A 26114-nucleotide genomic window follows, 5' to 3' on the forward strand; every position below is an offset into this window, starting at 1 on the left:
CAAGTTGTTTTATTCATGTGTTCAATTTTATTTTTTTTTTGGAACATGAACTTATTAAAAAAAAGGTTATTACATGATACATAATATGTTGTAATTATTTATTCACAGTAATTCCTTGATATGTTACCTGCATGTTCATTTTCAGTATTATACGCAGTGTTACACCTCAGTCATTTCATAACCATCTACAGCTCTAGTCATCCTTCTATGCACATGTTAAATGTTTAGTGGGCACTGACCAATGTTTTGAATCACTCTATGAAAGTGCTGCAAGTGCGCTGCGATTATATGGACAGTAAAACCACATTATGTTGCAACTAAATGCTTGCGCTGATCTATACGAAGATTTCATTTCATTTTAGCAGAGAAGTGGCTGCACTGGGACATTTTTACAACAGTAAAACCTTATATAAAGTGATATATTTACACAATATTCTGTCATTTGGCCGAACTATGAAAGGTGTATTCTGTGAACAGAGTTTATTGGCTGAGCCTTGTTTGACCTGCTTGCCAGTCACTCTGCTGCTCAGACCTTGAACTGTGGTCAACTATCAGTACTGTTTACATAACACATAACAGAGAAAAACAAGCTTAACCCTCTCAAACCAGAAAAGATTCTGTTTTTCTCTTTCTTTTTTATTGTCTTTCTCTCTCTTTCCGTATGTGACTTCAGAAGCACTTGAGCAAGATTAGTGTCTTTCACATAGTGAACCTACACATCAAACATACACATTAAAGTAGAGTGAGTGCCACCGAACTCCATAGTGACCTCACTGGGACAGATGATGGGGCTGGTTGCAAAGGTCACAAAAAAGTCTGGTGAAGTGATGCAAAACACAGTGCAGTACAGGTTTAAGTTGTCTGAATTAGGCAAGCTTTTCAGCTTAAAGCATACAAAATAAACTCATCACAATAAATATGATTGAAGTGGAAAGTGAAATATATTTTTACGTGACTTATATAGGCTTTCAGATATGCTTAGATCTGCAGACACTGGCCTTCTGCAAATACCCCTCTGTAAAATACAGAAAACATGGAGAGGCCTCTTTCAGTTATGATGGATATTATAATTCCATCTTACTGTATATAAAGCTTGTTTTTTATAAATATCTGCATAAAAACATCCAAACATGAACTGTTTTGAATTAATATAGGGAACACATAGATTTGGGAGGCTTAGTTGTAAGACTGCAGTTTAGCTTGGGTTTTCTTACTGTGAGTTGTTTATATGTCTCAAACTGTACTATATTACAGCCACTAAGAGAGTGATTAAAACAATATTGATAGAATTTTGTGACTTACACACACACATCAGCAAACAATAAAAACATTTATAATGAAAGAAGTACTTTAATGTAAATTCCCATGTTTTAATTAGTTTTTGTTTACTATTTAACAGTATTTCCCCACACATATTTAAAACATTGTTTTTCAGACATTTTTTACAGTGTACATTAAATATCCATATTTCATTTAACCCTGTGTTAGTTTATGTCTCCTATCTCATTCCATTCATAGGGTGCATTAACCTTTAGTATGTAATATGCCTGGGGTTTTAAAGGGTTAAAGAGCCTCTACATACTGCAAAGGTTCTAGGACAGTTAATGCATTTTCTTAATACCATACGTCCAAACACACCACAAAGGAACCATCATTTGTATTAGTTTAACTGCACCAATTTTATAGTCCTGGGAATCAATCGCCCTGGTCTGTAAACAATTTATCAGTTCCACACCATAACAAGATCATAATGGAAAAAGTTTTAATGCACCACAGCAGAACAGTTCTGGCAACACAGTATCATTGTTAACTGTAAATGTTCAAGATCTCTGAGTAATTTATTAATACATTATAATTCCAGATAAAATCTCAGTAAAGATAACAATGAAATCTTGAGCTGCAGAGGAAAAAACTTTCACTCCGTAAGCTAGAATTCAGACTTAACAGCAAAAGTGATTCATAAAGCAGAAACAGAACCATCTTAAATGTGAACTAAATCTGGAGCAGTGGTATAACCACTAGAGGGGTGGGGGCCCATGACTCATAACTCACTCAGAAAGATCCAGTTATTTAACAACATACTTCACCAGACAGCCCCAATGTCTAATTATCGCGTATTCATAATACATCTTACCCATGTAAAATAGATCTTTTGCAACCTGCAACATGACATTCATTATTTATAATTCTAAAGCCCAAAGTAGGTCATCTAATGTGAACTTTTAGGTGAATGTTACATGCTAGTGGGATGAGTGCATCATCGGATCTGAGTGCATCAACTTGTATACGTAACAGTAATGAGTAAACAGGCAAATTACACTTTTATTCATTGAAAGGAATTTTCAAATGGGGACTTATCCTTTTCTCATTGCAGCTCATAATATTGTAGCTGTGCCATTGATACTGTGTTCTTTTACATTTTGGTAAACACAGATGCTGTGTAACTACACTTCATACAGTTCTTGCTACCACGCCTTACAAAGTATTTATGAGTGGCTTAAAGCAAGTTTATTAATGCTTATGAATGAAGTCATAAAAATCATTAAGCAATAAGCAGTTAACTGTTATAAAACGAGCAACAGAGGTCTGCTATATCTGATGAACCTGAATATCTGAAGAAGCTGACCGGTTTAATGCTGAGTGTCAGATAAACAAAGTAAGATAGGAAACCAGTGAAGACTGAGATTTAACAGTGTAGATGTATGTGGGGTCACTCTTTGGAAGCATCAGGTCACTGTTGACCTTTTTCTGTAAGTTATAACAGCCTACAAATGATTTTTAAGTTGTCCATGACCTAATTGATGACCATTAATAGATGCCTTATAATGGCAGTCTTACTGTGAAGAGGCTTTTACTAAAACTCCTACTGTTGTGTGAAATACAGTACAATGTTTTGGGTTATGGAGATGGATATTGAAGATATTGAATATCCAATCCCCAGGTAGCATCATTTGGTGGTAAAAATAAGAACAGAAATAGCCATCCGTGCCATATCATCTTTTCATCAAAAGTTGGGCAAGCATGTTTGAACTGTACTCATTGCGCCATGAAGAGGTGTGAAGCCACAGTCTTGTGGTGATGAATGTGGAGAATTCAACCACTATACTGCTGTTCTTAACAGTAAGAGATGCAGTTGTTTTAATATTTAATACAGTTATTTGCCTTTGGAGTATTAAATGCCATACCTTCACCTGAATTATGAATGTTGGTTGTAAAATTACAGTCTGCGGTGACTTATTGCTTTTATAAAACATCCAACAAGTATTGTAATTTGTTAACAGTGGGCTATGGATGCCTCGCAACCAATGACCAAACATTATTCTACAAGCAGCACAATGATAAATTGCCGTATTAATACAGAACTCAGTTATACTGAAGTGTGTACTGAGGGCCTCATGTATTAAGACAGTCTGAAGACTGAGACCATTTGATCAAAGTCGAAGCAGGTGTGCTGCTGCATGTTTTGATTGTCTGGATTGGATTGTTGGATAATCTGAGCTACACTGGCCCTTTGCAAGTAAGAGTACTTTGACAATCACGGTAGAAAGAGCATTCAGATGGAGCCTCAAGCCACATGCAGAAGGAATGTAAAATATGCATCAAAGCTCAAAATATGTTGTGTTGCGGCCACAATATGCTCATCTGGCCTTGAGTGGACATAACAAGTGTTGTATGGCCTAATCATTTTGTACATGGCTCAGCCAGTCAGATTTCAGAGCTACAGGGAAACCTAAAGCCCCGTCAAGAACCTTGTAGGAAAGTACTGTGACAATTAATGTTTATGTTTTAATAAACCATCATAAACTTAAAACACCTGACCCTCACATTAATATTAGAATTTGTTTTAAAACCACATCTTACGAGTATTAAAACCCCTTACATGTGCAGGAACCATCGGTGTGCCCAAAGATTTATTACAGACTTCTATAACCTAAGAAAAGCTTAACCAGTTTGTACTGAAGTCCCTGTACTCACTGAATAATAAGCCTTTGTATGTAATAAGCCTGGGAGTATAACAGGTTTACTGAAGCGAAGACCATCATTATTAATTGTGAAAGACATGTAATTAAAAAATGCAACTGCCTGGAATTGCTTGAGATATCTGTTCAGGAAATCAGACAACAGAGTCCCCCTTATGAACTATGTTAACAGGACAACAGTCTTATGATCATATCGTCATAGTACATAAGAAACAATCACGCAGATAATGTGATGATACTATGAACCAGCATGTCTACTTAGATCACAAGGTGCTGGCTTATTATTAGTACCTAGAATTAATCACGTTACATCAGGTGGAGAGCCTTCTTATACAAAGCTCCAAACTTCGGAATAATCTTCCAGTCAGTGTTTGGGACTCAGACACAGCCTCAGTCTAGGCTAAAAATTTACTTGTTTAGTCAAGCCTTTGGTAATTAGTCTTTCCTATTAGACAAAAGGTGCAGATCTGGGGGTTCATGGACATAGAGGATCATGGTAAACTGGAAGTGTTGCTGACATCTCAGGGAGCCCTCATATCTCTGTTACCTTTCTGGTCTCTCCCTTTTTGTTAGGCTGTAATAACTAGACCTGCAGGAATCTGTGCTGCCCTCTGTTAATACTGTTAATACTCTAGTCTGTGATCAGTCACTATGTACAGATCTAACTCTGCGTGTTTTCCTTTTCTTTGCTGAGTTGAACAGCTGTCCATCCTGCGTGGTCTAATGCTGCTGCTTCTGTTGCTTCTTCTGCCTTGATCAGGTGTCCACTGCTCAACAGCCTTTTAGACTGGTTTGACCACCATTGAGTTTCATGCTGTACAATGCTGTGAAAACCTTACCATCATGAACTGACCCTCCTGATGATGCTGCTGCTGCAGAAACTAAAACAAATCTAATTAAAAATAGCTCTGCCTGTTTTCCCCATTTTGTAATGTATTTTATATTAATGCTGTTTACTATCTGGTATCGACCAGAGGAAGACGGGTTCCCCTTTTGAGTCTTGGTTCCTCTCAAAGTTTCTTCCTCCTGCTCTTATGGAGTTTTTCCTTGCCACTGTTGCCACTGGCAATGCTCATGGGGGACTGGATTTTTCTGTAAAGCTGCTTTGTGAAAATACCTGCTGTAAAAAGCACTATATAAATAAACTTGACTTGACTTGATGATATGCTGTAAGTTTTGTAAGGTTTAAAGGTTCACTTCTCATAAATACTGAAATCTAGCAATCAAATTTGATTGTGTCACCAAAAGAAATTTCAGAAGACCCAGAACTGTGCATAAAAAGTACAATGTCTGTTAGACTTTTAAAGAGCTTTAAACATGCTTAATGATTAGCATATAGCAGCTGTCATAACACAATGTTCTGTCCCCAGTGTGGAAACTTTATAGGAGGAAGAAACGAGTACATTTAAATGTATGTTAATCTAAAGAGATCATTTTTTTCAGGTAACTTTGGACTGTTCCTTGATTGGTTCTAAAAGGTTCACAAAGGGCATCTGGCCTTTGTAAATGTTGTAAAAAATAAAAACCGGAAACGGATTTTATGAGGTTTTGACCGTGTTGATAGACACAATAGAAACTTTAGAGCATGAAAATGTTGAACTTTGCATCTTCAAAATAAACTTTATCTTAGAGGACAAAATCAGTGACTTAGCCCCTCTCTGCATATAAAATGCAATTTCCTTCCGCTTTGGAGGAGGTCCATCAGATGAAATGTCCTTTACTTTCCTCACTAAGGTTGAAGGAAATATGTAGAAGGAAATGCTTTACAACACTGGAAGCAAACTAGGGTGTTTTATTGTTCAAATACCATTTATGTTTTGCTTGATTTGAAGAAAGCTGTAGTTGTTCTATCTTTTCTTATATTTTTTTATGTTTTATTATCTTATATAGCAAAGCCATCTTTGTGGAGACCACTCATTGATCACTCATTGCTCACTAGCAGCTCAACATCACAGCAATTCAGACAGGGAGTCAACAGGGTCCTAGTTCATCCGATACCAGCCATGGAAAAAAATATTTTATAGTATTATATTAAATAAAAATATCCACCTTTCATGCAGGCAGAATGGCCACTAGGGGGGCTGTAGAAACAAAAAGGGGTTCAGATGTTCTCTACCAGGAGAATGAAAAAGCTGTATGAACATTTTAGGAGATAAAGGTTGGAACACATGATGGCTCCAGTTCAGATGATCAGGAAGTCTGCACTGGGTAATTAGCACTGATATATAAATGATCTAATCAGTCTGTGAGCTCTGTAATTACAGTCTGAACTGAAAACCCTTAGAAATACAGGGAAAATGTGTTGACACGTCAGACAAATTTTTATGCTCTTGTATATCTTTCAGTCGTAACTCGGCAAACTTTATTAGAGGCATATCGCAACAGAGTGCTATTAAAAAAGCCCTTGGAACTTTAGAGCCTTTTATGCTTTTATTGATGCACATATGGTGTCTTATCTCAAAGTTCTTCAGGTGAGACACTGTATATCAGTCTCATTCACCAGCAGTTTAGAAACACATGCTTTAAAAAATGTATATAAGCAAAAAAATGTATCATTTATTATTTTTGTGCATGTCTGCTATAATGACAAGATAATTAGCTGTCTAAGACACTTTATTTCAACACATTAAAATATGACTTTCATGATTTATTTACATTGTATGGTCCAGATTTTCTCATATAAAATAAAAATAGATCAATCAGTTGAGAAGAATACAACAATATCTCCTCCTGGACAACCCCCTCACCCAAAACACATGTTCAAGACAAATGTACAGAGCATTTATAGCAAAAACAAACAACATACACAAGGACAAATAAACACGTTATGTGGTTGCGTCGTAATATAACGTGTGAAATCCTGAACGCCAATGTTTCCGTATCAGTTTATATTTACAGATTGTAAGAAGTCACTATCATGTATTGAATGATAACTGTAAATAATTCTGGGCTTCCTTGAGAAGAGATCAACAGCAGACCAAGCTATTCCACAGCAGTTGTGCTACCTACCACTGTCATGTTAGATTGATGCCACATAGTGAGATAATGGTGCATGTGCTGTAGGATATGGAAGCTGGAAGCCACCTTGGGGAACAAAGCACCTCATGCTGTCACTGGTCAGACTAGTAAGAGCCCCATCTTCAATAGCCTGGTGGCATCTCAACAGTGCCTCTCTGCAATCTTTTTTATTTCAAGTCATTCATCATCACAGTAGGGTTAAAACCCTGGAGAATTGTTGACGCTGATAGGCTGACGTGGCAAGCTTTGTAATCACAGGCAGGGAGGCAAGGACAACTGGAAGCAACATTCAGCTCCAAGTTACCTGCTTGAATGAAGAACATAAGTTGATGGTACTGTGGAGAATGAGGCTTGGTTGTTGGACAGAATATAGGAGAGCAAGTTCAAGACCGGAAGATATACAGGGCAACTGGCACCTTGAGTGGCACTCAGAGCATTAATGGCAACTTGGGTCCATTAGGCTGATCTCCTTAAGTCTTCTCAACTATATAGAAATGGCTTTATCAGATGTTCTTTTGCACCATCTTGTGAATCTATCCATCCATTCATCGATATATTCCTCTCTTATTCAACAAAAGAGAGGCAAGTTAAACTCCAGGTGGGACTGAAGACTGATCTAGTTTTGAATGAGGATTTTTTGCCATTCTTCTGTTATAGTCTTTGGCTGTGCAACTGTACAGGGCTTTTTTGCCGTGTTTTGAGCATAATAAAACACATTTTCAGTGAGGGACAGTACTGGACTGGAGGAAGGCCAGTCTAGCACCCACACTATCTGATCACCCAACCATGCTGCTGTAACATGCAGAATGTGGCTGAATGTTGACATCCTTGAAAAAGGCAGCATATGTTGCTCTAACTTGTGTTCAGCATCAACTTTATTTTCTTTGGCCTGGAAAACACAACATCCATTATTTCCATAATCATGTTACCACTGTGCACCTGTCCACTTCAGATGAGCTCAATGCTTGATGCTGTTGATGTGACGTCCACTGTGTATAGTATTGTCTTGACTTGCATTTGTGGATGCAGGGATGAACAGTGTTTATTGATCACTGTTTGTCGGTTTCTTCTGCACCTGTGTGGTGATACCCACCACAGAATCACGTCAATTTTTTATGTAGTACCATCCAAGGAGTCAAGGGTCATGAGCATTCATTTGGCCCTGCTTTTACACACAGAGATTTCTCTGGATTCCCTGAAAGATGTTTCATGCTCCATATAGAGTGAAATGCTTAAAAACTCTGCAACTGCTCACTGAGGAATGCTATTTTTAAACTGTTGGATTTTTTGCTGGTGTATTTTGGGCAAGTCTCGACCCATCCTCCCTCATAAAGGAATTAGGCCTTTAAAAGTTCCTTTTGCATCCAAGCATGATTACAGCAACCTTGACACCTTTATGGAACTATGAGCTTATTTTGACCAAGAGGTTCATCACAGAGATATTTCCACAGAACAGCTTACCAGCAAAGTGTGGACACTGAGACACTAAGATTCAACCTTTTTCTCCAGAGGAGGAAGTAAAGACTGTGATATAGATATTCATTGTTATAAATTACATAATTTCATCATGTCGTTTTCATAGGCGGCCAGCATACATTCTTAAAAATAATATTAAACAATTTCCTAAATGCTTCTTAGCTTTGATGCACAGGAGAAAAAAGAATAATTATCTGGTGCAGAACCTTCACACTTTTAAAGAGTCTCCTATCACTTGAATACCCCATTGACAATCATGTGCCTTTAAAGAACCGTCTATTCAAAGGTTCATCAGGGAACCAAAGCTGTTTCTGCTATGGCTTTGCCCTAAAGAAGTCCTTTGGCTTTGATTTGATTGGGATTCTTTAAAGTGTTTTTTTTTTATCTTTTTTCTTTAACAATTGGAAACACAGTGATTCTCTACTACAATGACACTCTTCATGCCGCTGAACGTTTTTGAAGTAGTAAAGATTAGCCAGCATCATCAGCAGAAGTAGATGCTTATCAGGATGACTCCTACAAGGTTGCCCATGATACGCTTTACTGTCAGATGGAATGGCAGCAGCTGGGCGATTTCAGTGTGAGGCAATAGCAATGTGAAGGATCATGAGGTTTTTAAAAGTTTAATTGAAAGTTTTATACCTGACCAATGCTCTTTATTTCTCTTTACCTCTAATGATACCAGACCAATGCTCTTATTTTCCTTCACCGCTCTCCTTCTCACACTCATCTTCCTCTCCAGCTCACTTAGAGTTCACTTTCTCTTTGCCTAACCACCCCTCTCCCCCTCCCTTCTCTCTCAAAGTTAAAGTTTAATTTTCCTGGTGTGATAAAGCTTATAAGCACTAAATTGATAGTACCCCTTCTCTTACATTCTCTTCTTGTCACTCTGCCTGTGTACTTTCCATCCACCACACAACATGCCCAACAACAGCGTGTTCTGCCGTCTGATAAAAGAAACTGGAAGATTTCTGTGGACCTACCGTAACTACTTGATCATCTTCATCACCCCTCTCGTCTTCCTCCCCCTGCCAGTCATCATCCCTACCTCGGTAAGAGCTCGACTTCAGCAATATGAGAGTGCAGATGTGATCGGGAAACCTGCAATTGTTCATATATCAGCGCTGTTCCACCAAAATTTTGTAGGGGAGGGGAAGGGAAAAAGTGTTAATGATGTGTAAAAAGGTGTAAAATAATTGAAATTTAATATTCAAACATCTGCTGGTGTTTTTAAATAATATTTAAAACAAATTACAGTGTGAAGGCTTTTCAAATTTACATCTATGATATTGCTGTTAGACCAAAACTACATATGACCAAAAATCATCTTATTTGTATAAAAGTCATTTTGGAGCATTTCTACTGGTCTGTTTACTATAAAATTGTGATACAATGTAAGCTGGCATTTTCAAATTCTAGTGGACCGTACAAACAATATAATTGGTATTTAAATATTTAATAAATTGTAGGCTTATGCTTTATCTGTTACTTTATCACTTGATCTGTTAGACGGTTTGCAGGTATTTATATATGCCTAATCCTACCTTTAAATTAGGGGTTGGTAATATGATGATATTTTATTGTTATTGTGATAATTTATGCCACAATGCAGTTTTCTGAGTATATCATGGATAATATTCATATTTAAAGAACACTGAACAACTGCATGTTTTATTACAGAGTGAATAATTAGTCCTGTGGCATTGTTGGTTCTTTTTTTCTGTTCCAACTCATCAAAAAAGTCATATTTCATGAAAATGGTTTCAAGGAACACGATATCCCCCACCAAGACCCTTTTGACCTAAGACCCTTTTGTGAGCAATTTTTTTATTGAATTGCAACAAGAAAAATAATAGTGCTGTGAACATGACAGAACTAATGTTGTTTCACTTAAGAAAGTGAGTTTTACAGTCAGTCGTTTATTTTATATCATACGAGAAGCTAGAAATCACAGCTGGATTAGTCCAGCAATACTTGCTAATCAACACTAGTTTCAGTGCTTCATGTAAAATTACTGAATAGCGTGTAGGGTCAGAAAAATGTATTGATATGTTGTCATAGCTCTTTTGAGGTCATAAGAACCAGTGATCCCACGATGAAAGATAAAAATGCATGAAAAAAATAGATAATTATGGCCATCTGTGGCCAAGGGTTACTATTATCAATATGTTCAAGATAGCAGATATTAAAGACATAAAGAGCTTTAAACAGACTCACTTACAGATATGTTTGTGTAATTCTAGCTATCTTCACTACAAAAATATTACTACGTCTATTTATATGGTTGTTGTAAGAAATGTATAATAATTTTCAGCCATTTCAGACATTTTTCATTATATACAAAACTGTGAACACAACAAATTTATTGACATTTAATTGATATTTTTAGTAAATATGTTAACATGTCCAGTCATTAGTAATCTGAACAGTCAGTAATAAAGTGAAGTCAATAATTAGCTGAATGTTCAGCTGGTAATAAACTGAAAAATCAGAAATAAAGGGACAGTCAGTAATAAGCTGAACGGTCCGTAGGAAGCTGAACAGTCAGTGATAAACTGAACAATCACTAATAAACTGAACAGTCAGTGATAAACTGAACAGTCAGTGATAAACTGAACAGTCACTAATAAACTGAACAGTCAGTAATAAACTGAACAGTCAGTAATAAGCTGAAACCAACGAGCTGTTCTGAGTATTAAATGTTTCCTGCCAGTTTAACATTACTTTGCTCTTATCTTGCTTTCTCAGGATTCTTAATAGAACAGATTTGATCCTTTTTTGCAGGAAGCAAAATGTGGCTACATCATCATTGTGATGGCCCTGTATTGGTGTACGGAGTGCATGCCACTGGCTGCCACTGCACTGCTGCCAGTCATCCTCTTCCCACTGCTGGGCATCATGGAGTCTGGAAAGGTAATTAGTGATGAACCTTCTAGTCCAGTGGTCACCAAGCCAGCTCCTGGAGATCCACCTTCCTATCTTAAAACACACCAGCTCCAACTGACCAATGTTTTTAAACTGGAGCATTTTGGATTTCAGAGGTCAGAGAGAATTTGCCTGGAAGTCTCTAAGAAGAAGCAGGGTGACTCAGGTGTTTTACCCATAATTAGTATTTATCTCATCAACAAGAACAGTCTAGAAAGGGCTCTTTGGAGCAATGCCATAGAAGAAACACATTCAGTTTTTTAAAGAACATTTTAATGAACAATTCTTTAAAGAGCACAATTGACACCGCTCAACCGAAAGGCTCTTTAAGGAAAGGCTTTGGTCCAAACCACTTTTTGGCACCATTCTTTATTTTTAAGATAGTATAACAATTCATCTAAAATGAGAATACAGTGTTACTTCCCACAATTACAAAAGCACAGATGAAGTAGAATGACGCAAGTTCTCAGTTCAGATGAAGTAAAGATAGCGAGCCAATTTAACAGCTGCAATTTTATGGCACATGTGCAAGAAATGCTGCTAACGGACTAAATGATAGACAGAGTTCTTTTTACAATCTCATCATATGCGATGATTCATGAGATTTCATTTAATACCTCATACAAGTTTTTTTATACATGGAGTAATCACTTCAAAGTCTGTCTCAGCTACAGAATGCTTATCATACTATAAGATGAGGTGAGGTCTGAGGTATAAACTAAAATGAACAGACTGATTTGGCTGACTAGTACAGTAATCGAATATGTTGCTGTGTGCAACTTGTATGCAGCTGTTGTTATTGAGATATATGGATTATTTTGGAAAGTAAATGATGAAAATTATAATTATAAGTAGGGATGCATTTCGGTTCTTCTACCGCCATGGCGATGGCCCTATCATCAGGAGATTGTGAGATGCCACAGCCATTAGTGGCTGGAAGTCTTAGTGCATATAGCTGGTCTTGCTATCTCTGGGGATGACACTCCCTCTCCCCCATAACCCAGTGCAATAAAAACCAACCTGGGAGTCAAACAGCTGCCAGGAAAGAACTGACAATTAGGGTTCTCCTCCAAGTGTGTTGAGCTGCCCAGTGATGTTGCGTAAGATTTGGTAGCTGTTTTCACATGTCTCGGAGGAAGCTTATGTCAGGCCTCATCCTCACAGCATGGCAGTATCTTTTGATTGGGGAGACCTAGCTTTATAGTGGAATTGGCAAAGACTAAATTGGACAGAAAAAAAGTTAAAAAAAAGTTATTTACCCTCATCTTATTTACACTAAATTATTCAGTGAATAATTCATCAGGGAAATAAATGTGGTTCTTCTAGGCTATTGTTTTATTATAAATATCAGATGAAAGAGCTGATGAAGCATTTTTCCTGTACCTGTTGCTGTAACTGACACATGATATAAGAATATATTACTTTATATTATGTTACTCACAGAGGCCCTTGTAATACTAATGCTTTATTCTACCTTAGAAACTAGAAGTTGAACAGCAGTAATCCATAGTTCAGAGCTTCATAACATTTTTGGTTGTCACAGGTGTGTGTGCTGTACCTGAAGGACTCTAACATGCTTTTCATTGGTGGGCTGCTGGTGGCTATAGCTGTGGAACACTGGAACTTACACAAGCGTATCGCCCTGAAGGTCCTGCTGATAGTAGGAGTTCGACCTGCTCTGTAAGAGAATGTCCTAATGGACCGAAAGCAACCCATTACATAACGCAGCAGGACTCATGTTTTTTATGCATTTCCTTTCAGTGTCATCCATTTTCCTTGCTTTCTTCGGGTTTCCTCTAGGCTGATGCTAGGCTTCATGAGCGTAACAGCCTTTCTCTCCATGTGGATCAGTAACACAGCTACTACTGCTATGATGGTGCCCATAGCTCAGGCTGTGCTGGAGCAGCTCAGCAACACGGAGGCGGAGAGGGATGAGAGAGAGCTGAGGGAAGGCAGAGATAACCAGGCCTTTGAGATGGCTGAAGTCACCACCACCAAACTGCCCTTGGATAATTTCACCAAACAACAAAGTAAATCAAATAACATATGGCTCTTGTTTAGCAGGACCCTTTATTGACATTCTTTTTTGACAAGCTTTTTCTTGACAACTTTAATGATTCATATTTGTAGATGGCACCATGCAGATGCAGTACCAATTAGCTTTGTGTTGTTCTCAACCTCGAATTGCAGCAGAGCAATGCAGCATGTGTTTCTAACAGTACTGGACTGCTGTGCCAGAAATGTGGAGATAACTCAATGTTATCCTAGCCAGTACAGACATAATAGAACTAGTAGTTAGTGTTCTCCTCCAAGCAAGTTGAGCTATACTATAGTATATGATACAATAGTTTGATATGGTTTTACATGACTCGGCGGAAATAATGCACTAGCTTTCACCCTTCTGGCACTGGTAGTTTCATGTGACAAGGAGAGACATAGTGGGTTGAATTGGACACCGCTAAATTGGGGAGAAAATGCTAATTAAACCCTCAATATTTAAGGTGCAGCTACAGAGTATTTCAGTCAACTTTGATTCATTTCTGTAATTTACTATCAAAGTTCTTATACATTACCAGGAAAATCACTTTGTATTACTGTTGTCTCCTGTACGTTTCTGAGCAGATCATATAAGAAAATGGAGAAATTGATTAAAAATTCTGAATTCACTGACATGAGGTCAAATTTACACATGCAGAAAACTGTTTTTTTCTGGGTTCTGTGATGTCCCTGCATGCTGCAGCGATTATCAGAATGTTTTTCCATTTTCACTTTTCTCAAGGTTCCATAGCCTTCTAACTTTAGTTTTGGCTAGCTGACAATCCAAAGCCTCCCCATAGTTGCATCTATTGTGGAGAGGGAGGGGATTGCAAACCCTGACCGATATATTGCAGGTCACAGCTCAAAAATAGTGAGAACCATAGATGTGGTGCAGTGTTCAATCACTAGAGTTCTTCTGCACTGCGCATCATATAAAGAAAGTTTTCCCTGTATTAGAGCAGGCAAAATAACACTACACAGGGCAGGGTCATTGCAAAACCTGGATGATTAAACACTGGCCATGTGTAGTAGAAGAGAAGAAACATTCAAAATGTCATTTCAAATTTCTTATGTTCTGTATCCTTGCAGGTCAAGATCCAGAGAGCGGATACGATTTAGCCTTAGAGCAGAGGAGGAAGGATCGGGAGGCGAAGTATCTCCTGCTGAATAAAGGCATGAGCCTGAGCGTGTGCTACTCCGCTAGCATTGGTGGCACTGCTACCCTTACAGGCACCACACCAAACCTCATCCTTAAAGGCCAGATGGATGAGTAAGACTCTTTAGCCAATCTCGACTTGGGGTTTCTTCACCTCTGTGAAAAGGGACACATTCTCTGAAATCTTAATGAGAACTAAACAGTTTAATGTTGAAGAATCATAATGCACTTTATAAAAGTTTAGATCAGCTGAGACATCAAATTGTAAAGTTTACATGTATTATTAAGCCTTTCTCATGTTCACAGATCATAGATGGTATAAGCAAAAAATCTCAGATAAAGGCAGCAATAAAATTCTGTATATTCAAAAACGTGTTTCCTAACCAGCATGTTCATCTTCACAGTATCTTCCCAGAAAACGGTGATGTGATCAATTTTGCCAGCTGGTTTGGCTTTGCCTTCCCCAACATGGTGCTGATGCTTGTCCTCTCCTGGCTGTGGCTGCAGTGCATGTATCTGGGCCTTAAGTGAGTTTCCTTCAGCTTTAATTTTGCCCTTGGATTGTCACCTTCAACATCATATGCTATTAATGCTTATAGGAATAGTTTAAAGTCTTCCTTCAATAAAACATTTCCAGATTTCAGCAGGTTTAGTGTCTCTTGGGAAATGTATTATTATCAAAGGGCATTCTGGCCTAAATGTTTCATATGTTTTGGTGTGTTACGCAGCATTCTCTAACGAAGCATCATATCCCTCAGCCTCAGCAGATAGAATTTACAATTTTATATCACTTGTGTTTTCATTCATCGATGTTCTTTCACTACAATACCCAGCGAACATCATGCAACCATTGAAAATCCCTGTGGTGTCAACCAATTCTGACTGCTAGCCAATGAGCTAAAGGCTAATAAATACAATGACAACATTAGTGTTACTTTTACCTCAACTGTCAAGCAGAAATGTAAAGAAAATGATGATTCTACCTTTATTCAGCCAGAGATGTACAGCAGATGAAGCTAGAGACATGTTTTTTACCTTCAGTCAGAGATCAGGAACCAAGCTGCTAACCTTACGAACTAAAACTATTAGCTTGTTGTCCTTCACATCTGATGATTCATTTCTGTCATTTGAGTAATTTGCTCTCTCTATTGTAATGATGATTTCAAGACAGTTAAGGCAGTTATAAGGCTATAATAAGATATCTGGCTTCTTAGCAGTAATGTTAGCTGTCTGGCATCCTTCTGCATTCACTAGCTAGGACAGTGTTTTTCAGCCAAGTCTTTAGCTCATGAACAGACCATTATTAAGTTAAAGTGGGTGTATTAAAGAAGAAAAAGCACTAAATGTGCAGGGCAGTTGGCCTCCAGGAACAAGGTTGGGAAAAACTGAGCTAGCAAGAAAAAAATCAGACAGTCTGTCAAACAATCCATCCGATTAGTAGTTGCAGTTTTTCAAACGTTCTTACCAGTTTCAAGATACATAATCAGAAAATTGAACTGTGCTACTGTAGCACCACTGCAGGTGGCTAGTAGGCTTGTTTACAGCAGATGTAGCCATAGTTAGCAATATATATATATATATATATATATATATATATATATATATATATATATATATATATATGTATATATATATATATACATATATATATATATATATATGTGTATATTTATTTGACCAAAGTGTCCCTTTAAATAAGCTGGGATGTCATATGCGCAACAAAATGAAACTGCAAAATGCAAAACTGCTTTTAGAAATGGTAGAAATGGTAATATATTGGAGAAGCAATGTCTAGATGTACATATCATTTAGGAATGTTGTTCAATGGAAGTCATGTATGTGCCACATCTTACTTTAAAAGAAAAAGTTATACCTTTCAATGCATTACCACAGTACACTGTACTCAATGTTCTGCTGTTGTGTCCTCAGTTTTAAGAAGTCATTTGGCTGTGGCTTGAACACTGAAATGGACAGAGAGGCTTATAAAGTAATGAAAGAAGAATATAAGAAGCTGGGCAACATGAAATTTGCTGAGGTCGGGATTCTCACAATCTTCGTGTTGTTGGTGGTGTTGTGGTTCAGCAGAGAACCAGGCTTCATGCCAGGCTGGGCCAGCGAGCTAAACAGGAATGGACAGTAAGTGTAAATATGACATTTAAATGCTTTAGGAAGGTATCTAATTTGATTTATCTAAAGCTGTTATGGACTTTGAATCTACCCATCAAGGACAGGGACCACAACATCAACAAATGTGCACGTACAAGAACAAAATCAATGACAATAGAACTAACAAAGCCATACAATAACAACTGCAGTTTGTAGGACCAAAATCCTATCTTAAAACTATTGTGAAATAATGTCTCAGACAACAGTCAATGCATTCATAACCATTTTGTGTAAATGTTTTCTGTGAGGGAGCGTAAACTCTTCAGATGTCTGGTTCCTATCACCACCACTGTGAACACTTCTGACTAACTTTCTCTAGAACAGAGCATTTCATATCAAACCACTCTGAAAGACCATTATTTATGTGTTTACATCATAACCATTTAACCATGCTGAAATGTTGGAAAACATACCTTTGATTTCAGAAACGTTAGAAGAACAGGTTCCTACAAACCTTTAGACATATAATGTGCCTCTGTGTTCATCATGGTTTCACTTAAACACAAGCAGCACCAAAAAACACAGCAGTGAAGGATTTGAGTTGAACATTACACTTTCTCTATTAGGAAAGGGAGAAAATTTACATTTCCAACACATTCCAAACCCATCATACTGCTCTCCTTCTAAGGTCTAAAGAGAATTGTTAGGCCTAAAGCAGGGGTGTCAAACTCAACCAATAAAAGGGTCATAATAAAGAATTGTTTATATTTAAACAATAGCCTGTTTCTTTATGCTTAAGCAATAGGCTACATTAGCCACAGATAACTGTTAAACCTCTTTAAATGTCCCCTATGTGCTTGATCTAGACATCTGGCTTCCTTGCTGCAAGTCCATTCATTCTTGGGATCAATTTCTGAGCTGCTAAGCATTTATATTAGCTGAACTGCAGCTGAAACACAGCTAGTTTGCTTGGTGATATGTCTTAGGTGGAATTGCGGTGAAACCTCTGTTCCATTGATTATTGTTGGGGGAGTGGGGTGGGAGCACACATTATTACAGTATGCTGTGGACTGTAGTACAACTCACTGTGAAATGGGCTAATATTAATAGAAAAACTAAATAATTTCACTGGCCATATTGTGCTGCAGGCCTGATCTGGCCCACAGGTAATGTGTTTGACATATGGGGCCTATAGAGTCAGTGCTCCCTCAAGTGGTATGGGTGTGGTATGACACTATCTGTCTGTTCTTGTCAGTTTTTACAGCTACATCTTTTTTGGCATCGTTCCATTTTTGTTCCCTAAATACTTTGTCGCTCTGTTATAGGTTCGTGACTGATGGCACTGTTGCCATTCTTATGTCAACTCTGTTGTTCATCATCCCTTCTCAGCTGCCATGCATCTCCTCCTACAACGCTGAGGATGATCAAGATGATGGTAATGAATTAATAGATCAAAGAGATGAGATCATTATATAGGACTTCCTGTAGGTTCTCTATGATTCACAACCAGTTTACAGTCTGAGGTTGTCTTGTCTTTAGCAGGAGAAAACAACACAAGGCAGACAGAGAGGAAGCTGAAGGCTCCAGAAGCTTTGCTGAACTGGAAGGTGGTTCATGAGCGCATGCCTTGGAACATCGTCCTGCTGCTGGGGGGAGGATTCGCCCTGGCTAGCGGCAGTGAGGTATTCAGCTGGAAAATGACACAGTGAGAGATACATAGTGCACTCTCAGAGAGAAGGTGCTAACTTTTACCTTTTGGGGTACAAACACTATCACTGGGGTGGTACATCTCAAAGGTACATCTTCAGTACATTTAGTTAGGGAACATAATTTCATTACAATTTCATTACTTTTTAATTAAACTACAACCCCAATTCCAGTGAAGTTGGGATGTTGTGCAAAACATAAATAAAAACAGAATACGATGATTTGCAAATCCTTTTCAACCTATATTCAATTGAATACACTATAAAGACAAGATATTTAATGTTCAAACAGATAAACTTTATTGTTTTTTGCAAATATTCACTCATTTTGAATTTGATGCCTGCAACACATTCCAAAGAAGTTGGGACAGGGGCATGTTTACCACTGTGTTACATCACCTTTCCTTTTAACAACACTCAGTAAGCATTTGAGAACTGAGGACACTAATTGTTGAAGCTCTGTAGGTGGAATTCTTTCCATTCTTGCTTGATGTACAACTTCAGCTGCTCAACAGTCCGGGGTCTCCGTTGTCGTATTTTGCGCTTCATAATGTGCCACACATTTTCAATGGGAGACAGGTCTGGACTGCAGGCAGGTCAGTCTAGTACCCGCATTCTTTTACTACGAAGCCACGCTGTTGTAACACGTGCAGAATGTGGCTTGGCATTGTCTTGCTGAAATAAGCAGGACGTCCCTGAAAAAGACGTTGCTTGGATGGCAGCATATGTTGTTCCAAAACCTGTATGTACCTTTCAGCATTAATGGTGCCTTCACAGATGTGTAAGTTATCCATCTAACACACATCCAGACAATCAGAGATGCTGGCTTTTGAACTTTGCGCTGATAACAATCCAGACAGTCCTTTTCCTCTTTGGCCCGCAGGACACGACGTCCATGACGTCCAAAAACAATTTGAAATGTCAGACCACAGGACACTTTTCCACTTTGCGTCAGTTCGTCTCAGATGAGCTCGGGCCCAGAGAAGCCGGCAGCGTTTCTGGGTGTTGTTGATATATGGCTTTCGCTTTACATGGCAGAGTTTTAACTTGCACTTGTAGATGGAGCGACGAACTGTGTTCACTGACAATGGTTTTCTGAAGTGTTCCTGAGCCCATGTGGTGACATCCGTTACAGAATGATGTCGATTTTTAATGCAGAGCCGCCTGAGGGGTCGAAGGTCACGGGCATTCAATGTTGGTTTTCTACCTTGCCACTTATTTGCAGAGATTTCTCCAGATCTCTGAATCTTTTGATGATATTATGGACTGTAGATGATAAAATGCCTAAATTCCTTGCAACTGCATGTTGAGAAGCATTGTTCTTAAACTGTGGGACTATTTGTTCACACAGTTGTTCACATCCTTGCTTGTGAACGACCCAGCCTTTCAGGGATGCTGCCTTTATACCCAATCATGACACCTGTTTCCAATGAACCTGTTCACCTGTGGAATGTTCCAAACAGGTGTTTTTTGAGCATCCCTCAACTTTCCCAGTCTTTTGTTGCCCCTGTCCCAACTTCTTTGGAACGTGTTACAGGCATCAAATTCAAAATGAGTGAATATTTGCAAAAAACTAAAGTTTATCTGTTTGAAGATTAAATATCTTGTCTTTGTAGTGTATTCAATTGAATATAGGTTGAAAAGGATTTGCAAATCATCATATTCTGTTTTTATTTATGTTTTACATAACTTCTTTTGAATTGGGGTTGTAAGTCAAGTTTAATTGACTTAGTTATGACAAGGTACAAATATGTACTGTTCTGGAAAAGCCTAATTTATGAAACCCTATGGATCATTTCGGTATCTTAAGGGTACTTCTACACTGATTGGACCTCTTAGCTTGTCCAGACAAAATGAATTTCCATTCCAAAAAAAGGTACTAAAATGTCACCTAGGTGGTACCTCCTTGTTGCTGGGGTTTGGCATGTTCAGCACCTTTAGTTACAGAACATAATTGCACCATATTCTGTTGGAATTTTTAGTTGCATCACCTGCATGAACGCTGTCTTCTGATAGTGACGTCAGGTTGATTACTTTTCTATTTCGCAAGAGCTAAGCATTTAAGCTATTATAAATGCAGTGTTCCAGTTGGGCCTCAAGGACAGTTTAGTACAGTCATATGCAAAAACATGAACACTCCTCATCATATTACATGAAGTCAAATAATTCTTCACACTTATAATTGTAATAAATATAATTTTGTTTTATTCTGGTTCTGCACAGCTACTTGTGTGTTTTTTTGTCTTGAACTATTATCATTTAGACCGTTTGCATCTTTTTTGTAGTAATTTAAGTACTGGAAGAGGGAATTAGAAAACAAATGTCTTATTACTAAATTATTACTATTAGTAGTGAAAACCTGTTACATTTTAATGCACATTTGAAAAGTTTAAAAGATTCTGGGTCTTTAAAGATGCTGTGTCTTCTCACACATATGATCTTGAGAATACTTTTACTGTTATTTTGTTGCTAAATATTCTTCCAGCATGTGTTTGAGGCACAAACCTTTTGTCTAGTTGCTCAAATTTTGTGGAATATGTAACCAACCACGTGTCCAATACTGACAGACATTTTCTGCAGAATTTGCACATCACACATGGTTAGAATAGGTCAGATTTGCACCTGAAACTTTGGAAATCAAGACCTCTGGCTTTATTATTATGTTTAGCCAAGATATATCAAAGCTAAAATGATGCTATGGTCACAGTGACATGTATGTTTTTGTTGTGTAGGTATCTGGGTTGTCGATCTGGTTGGGTGAGAGTCTGGCTCCCCTGAAGAGTATCCCACCTTTCGCCATCTCTCTCTTGCTCTGCCTGCTGGTGGGCACCTTCACTGAATGCTCTAGCAACACAGCCACAACCACACTCTTCTTGCCCATCCTCGCTTCCATGGTAAGATTGTGCTAAAACACTACCTTACAGCAGCATAGTATTTTAAAACTAGCCTGAAAAGGGATGAATACATTATTTGAGCTATTTTAGCTTTATTACTTGATCAGTCAACAGACTTTGACCAAAAAATAAAAAAATCAGAAGATGACAGTTATTCATCGAGTTATATTTGGAAGTGAAAAAGTAAAATAAATGTATATATACTACACAGGAAACTTGGCGATTTCTAGTTACTTGCTGATTTTAACATATTGTGGGGAAAAAATCTAAATCTAAAATATGCAATATAATAGGCCACAGTTTATTTCCAAAATGTTAAATTCTGTAAATAAACTAATTGAACACTAAAATGCGCACTAAAGTTTCACTTAGAAAATCAACAACATTTCATTTGATTGGGGCACCCAAACTTTTGCATATGATTGTGTATCCAGTTTGCATTGTGTGTCAAGTCTGCACATCTCACATTTTTTCTGTTTGTATTGATACTTATCAATGACAAGTATGTGGAAAATTACAGAGCCTGCAACAGGGACAACAATAGCTTTTTGTCATATTCAAATTATATTCAAATATCTCTTCTTCTGCTTACGAAACACAAATACGGTAGGTCTCAACTGAAAATTTAGAATCTGCACCTTCAACAGAATGTCCTCATTTTGTCTAAAAGAGCTACGTAAAAGCATAACATATAACATAAAATGACCATTTCTGTTACCAGTGCTGACTGCTACTTCTAAGTGTTAAATCAGAACAGTCCTCTGAGAATGGACCTTCTACATAGACTTAAGTTTGATAAAAATCTTAGTATTCATTTGTTTTTAAATATTCATAATAGTTCTGCTTCCTAAGTTTCAGTGCACTACCATTATGTGATTTTGGAAAGAATGTGGAGTCTTTCCTTGTAGCTCCATAGTACACACTTTCATCTGACTATGTGTGTGTTTGTCCTTCAGGCCACAGCTATTGAGCTCCATCCACTGTACGTCATGCTGCCCTGCACTATCTGCGCTTCACTGGCCTTCATGCTGCCTGTGGCCACTCCACCCAATGCTATTGCTTTCTCCTATGGCACTCTCAAAGTGGTGGACATGGTAAAGAAACCTTCTCTACAATTCATGGATAAGGGTTTGCTGAGGAAGTTTACTGGAAGATGCCAGCTGCCACAATTGCTCTATATCAGTTGTAAAAATGAGTATCCTACACTGTAGAGAGAGAAAAAAAAACTAAATTTACAGTAATGTACTGGCAGCAGATTTGTCAGATAGTTACTGTCATGGTTGAACTCCTACTGTAGCACAGTAATCATCATGTTTTCATATTGACAGCAGTATAATACTGTTTGTAACAGTGTCCTCTTTTCTGAAAATTAAGTATGCACACACGTTAGGAAACTAAAGTGCTGAACAGCTGTTACATAAATGCATTTAAATAAGCTCAAAAATCCTAATGTAAGAGTAAATTGTTTTTCAGTAGCTATTTCTTCAAAAGCTAACAGGCTTGTCTAATAATGCTCAGTTATTATAAAGTTAGTCTTTAAGCTCAAGTGTTTACTAGAGAATTGAAAAACGGTCCCTGCAATATACAAAGTAAACACAGGGTAGGCCATTTATATGGATACACCCAAATAAAATGGGAATGGTTGGTGATATTAACTTCCTGTTTGTGGCACATTAGTTTATGGGAGGGGGAAAACTTTTCAAGATGGGTGGTGACCATGGCAGCCATTTTGGATCCAACTTTAGTTTTTTCAATGGGAAGAGGGTCGTGTGACATCAAACCTATTGAGAATTTCACAAGAAAACCAATGTGCTTGGTTTTAACGTAACTTTATTCTTTCATGAGTTATTTACAAGTTTCTGGCCACTTATAAAATGTGTTCAAAGTGCTGCCCATTGTGTTGGATTGTCAATGCAACCCTCTCCTCCCACTCTTCACACACTGATAGCAACCCCGCAGAAGAAATGCTTGCACAGGCTTCCAGTATCCGTAGTTTCAATTGCCTTCGGATGACCCCAAAGATGAAAGTCTAAGGGAGTCAGATCGGGAGACCTCGGGGGCCGTTCAACTGGCCCACCACGACCAATCCACTTTCCAGGAAACTGTTCATCTAGGAATGCTCGGACCTGACACCCATAATGTGGTGGTACACCATCTTGCTGGAAAAACTCAGGGAACGTTCCAGCTTCCAAAGTGGATTGGTTGTCGTGGGCCAGTTGAATGGCCCCCAAGGTCCCTCTTCCCATTGAAAAAACTAAAGTTGGATCCAAAATGGCCGTCTTCAAAATGGCTGCCTTGGTCACCACCCATCTTGAAAAGTTTTCCCCCTCCCATAAACTAATGTGCCACAAACAGGTGTTAATATCACCAACCATTCCCATTTTATTTGGGCGTATCCATATAAATGGCCCACCCTGTATTATGTTACATGCATGTCTGAAAAGCTCCAAAAGTTAGTGCTTTAGCTAAAGCGGTACAGTGTTACACTATGTGGTAAAGTGAATGCACTGCTAACTTGCCACTAATGACACTGCAAATCGTTAGACACTGAATCCCAAAGCTAGCTGAAATTAGCATTGTTATACCAGCAGTATTACAATACTTACAAAGAAAAAGGATACTTACAGAATGAGCTTCTCCATTAAAATGTTGCAATATATAAAAATCTATCTATGACAAAAATAGTCACTTAAACATTTCCTGTATTACGTTAGTACAAGTTGTGCAGCCCAGCTAGTCCTATAACATTAAAAAAACCAGAAAACTGAAAAATACAAATAAAGTGCAGTGAAGAGAAGTCCTTTGTTGAATATATGCAGCATATATACTGAGTATATACAGCTTGCACTAGGCTTTTTCTAGGCTTTAATTTACTGTATAAAAAGGGGTGAAAAGCATTTAAAGTACTATATTGGCTTGAACATAGTACTTTATGTATAAATGTGTCATGGGCCTCAATTCATTAATGTGCATTTGTGCAATGAGATTTAGAAGTTTATGAGCAAGCCCAATATATTTTAAATAATCCTAGCTAACAAGGCCAGTGTTAATATTTTCATTGTCAGCAAAATGACCCAAAAATAAGAAATGCATGGTACAAGATATACATGGTGGTGAGTTTCAGTTAGCTACAACACCATAGTCCAGGTTGGTACAACAGTATATTCGTCTGAGATTGTGTCATCAGTTACGTGCCCTAACTAGAAACACCAGGTCTAGACCTGTGCTGCTTATCGGGGGAAAAAAAAAAATCAGAAAACCGTGGCTGTCAGACCCTCTGATAAACAAATATTTTCTAAAATCAATATGCTTTGTCCTGTGTACATTCATCCAGTGCATGTCACTGGGTTCTCTGAATTATGAAGACATAGTTTCTGAAAAATGCCATTAATTTTTATTGTGTGCAGAAAACAGGCTTAGACCAAGAATTCCTTATTTGGGCATGTTATTGACTGTAGAATGAAGCACAATCTCAGGAGTCTATTTTAAATTAGAAACTTATGTAGTGACTTTCAAATAGGTCTCTACTTTTCACATAGGGACTACCAACAATTTGTGAAGCTTGTCCAACCCAGCAAAAGCTGCTTCAACAGAAGGCATTTGTGAGCAGAGCATGGATACGTCACCTTCAAGTTCAATAAACATAAACGATGGCTAGAGAGATAGCAGTCTTCCACCATATAAGATCTACTCTCATACAAAGAGCTATTTAACACTTAAGAAGCCAAATCAAAGCAGAACATTTCATTTAATGAATAGTATGTGACCAATCTTCTCATTAATAGTGTTATTCCTCTCTTGCTGTAATGCTTATGTGGGTTGGTGGGAGGGTAACTGCATTCTCTACCTCTTTCCAAAGGCAAAGGCAGGCTTCGTATTGAACATTATTGGCATCCTGTGCATCAATTTGGGAATCAACACATGGGGGACAGCCATGTTCCGGCTCGATACCTTCCCTTCATGGGCCAACGTCACGCATGGAGCACCATGAGCAAGCTTTCCAGCAGAACCTTCTGATTGAGCACAGAAGCAATGAGGCGGCAGAGGAAGGCAAAAAACAAGCAAAATGCATGTTGTCCAAAAGGGTAAATTTACCATGTATCAGGTCTCCAGCACCACCTGCTCCTCTGGCCCAAGTGAAAAAACATTCATAGACCAGAAATCCGAACCTTCTTTATTCATTCCTTTCCCCTGCCTTTTTAAACACCAAAGGACTTTACTTGTCTGAAGTGATTAACTAGAGGGCCTCAAAAAGCATATAGAATTTAACATTCAGATGAGTTGAACTGAACTGGTGAGTGCAGCTGATTTTCTTGAGCATGCTCAACAAGGCTGCAAGGCTGGTAGTTCAAATGGTGAAGTTTGGGGTGTCACAGATATCAGAGGATGCATGCCATGCTGTCCCATTCCCTAAGATGTTGGTACTGTAGTGTGAGAGGGAAAATGTAATAGGAAATTCCTCAAAAATGGGGATACAAAGAAAAAAAAAAAAAAAGTAATGAAATCAAGTCTCCTTGTGCTTCTTCCTTTGGCATCAATGTTCTATATTTAGGATAATGGCAACTGGCGAAAAAAGTTAAATTGTTTACTGTAAGAGAGCAATTACAGCTTTTACGTCATATCTTCTTGGGTAGTGTTTCCAAAATTGTATTATAAAGTATTAAATTGTAATATCTGCATAGATATTGGTACATTTAAGTGGTATTTAAGTAAAAGCAGTAGTGATCTACACTGATGAGCCAAAACTTTATGACCACACAGATGAAGCAAACAATCAGTACTCCATGTGTTGGATGGAGGAGAAAAGGACAGACGT

General features: G+C 38.0%; 1 protein-coding gene across 2 annotated transcripts; it reads left to right on the forward strand.

The window, feature by feature from the left end:
• Positions 1-9336: 9336 nt before the first annotated feature.
• Positions 9337-25793, forward strand: slc13a2 (solute carrier family 13 member 2). Of its 2 annotated transcripts, none has more exons than XM_017704267.2 (12): positions 9337-9526; positions 11259-11387; positions 12943-13079; positions 13200-13429; positions 14526-14706; positions 14997-15119; positions 16522-16728; positions 18024-18133; positions 18238-18380; positions 21137-21298; positions 22255-22392; positions 25158-25793. In XM_017704267.2, the coding sequence occupies exons 1-12, from the start codon at positions 9395-9397 to the stop codon at positions 25287-25289; spliced, it is 1824 nt and encodes a 607-aa protein (XP_017559756.1). In that variant the 5' UTR covers positions 9337-9394; the 3' UTR covers positions 25290-25793. The 2 variants fall into 2 exon arrangements, with proteins under 2 accessions (XP_017559756.1, XP_017559757.1); XM_017704268.2 differs by having other exon boundaries at positions 18241-18380.
• Positions 25794-26114: the final 321 nt, after the last annotated feature.

This window comes from Pygocentrus nattereri, chromosome 16, assembly GCF_015220715.1.
Source record: "Pygocentrus nattereri isolate fPygNat1 chromosome 16, fPygNat1.pri, whole genome shotgun sequence".
Taxonomy (NCBI): Eukaryota; Metazoa; Chordata; class Actinopteri; order Characiformes; family Serrasalmidae; genus Pygocentrus; species Pygocentrus nattereri.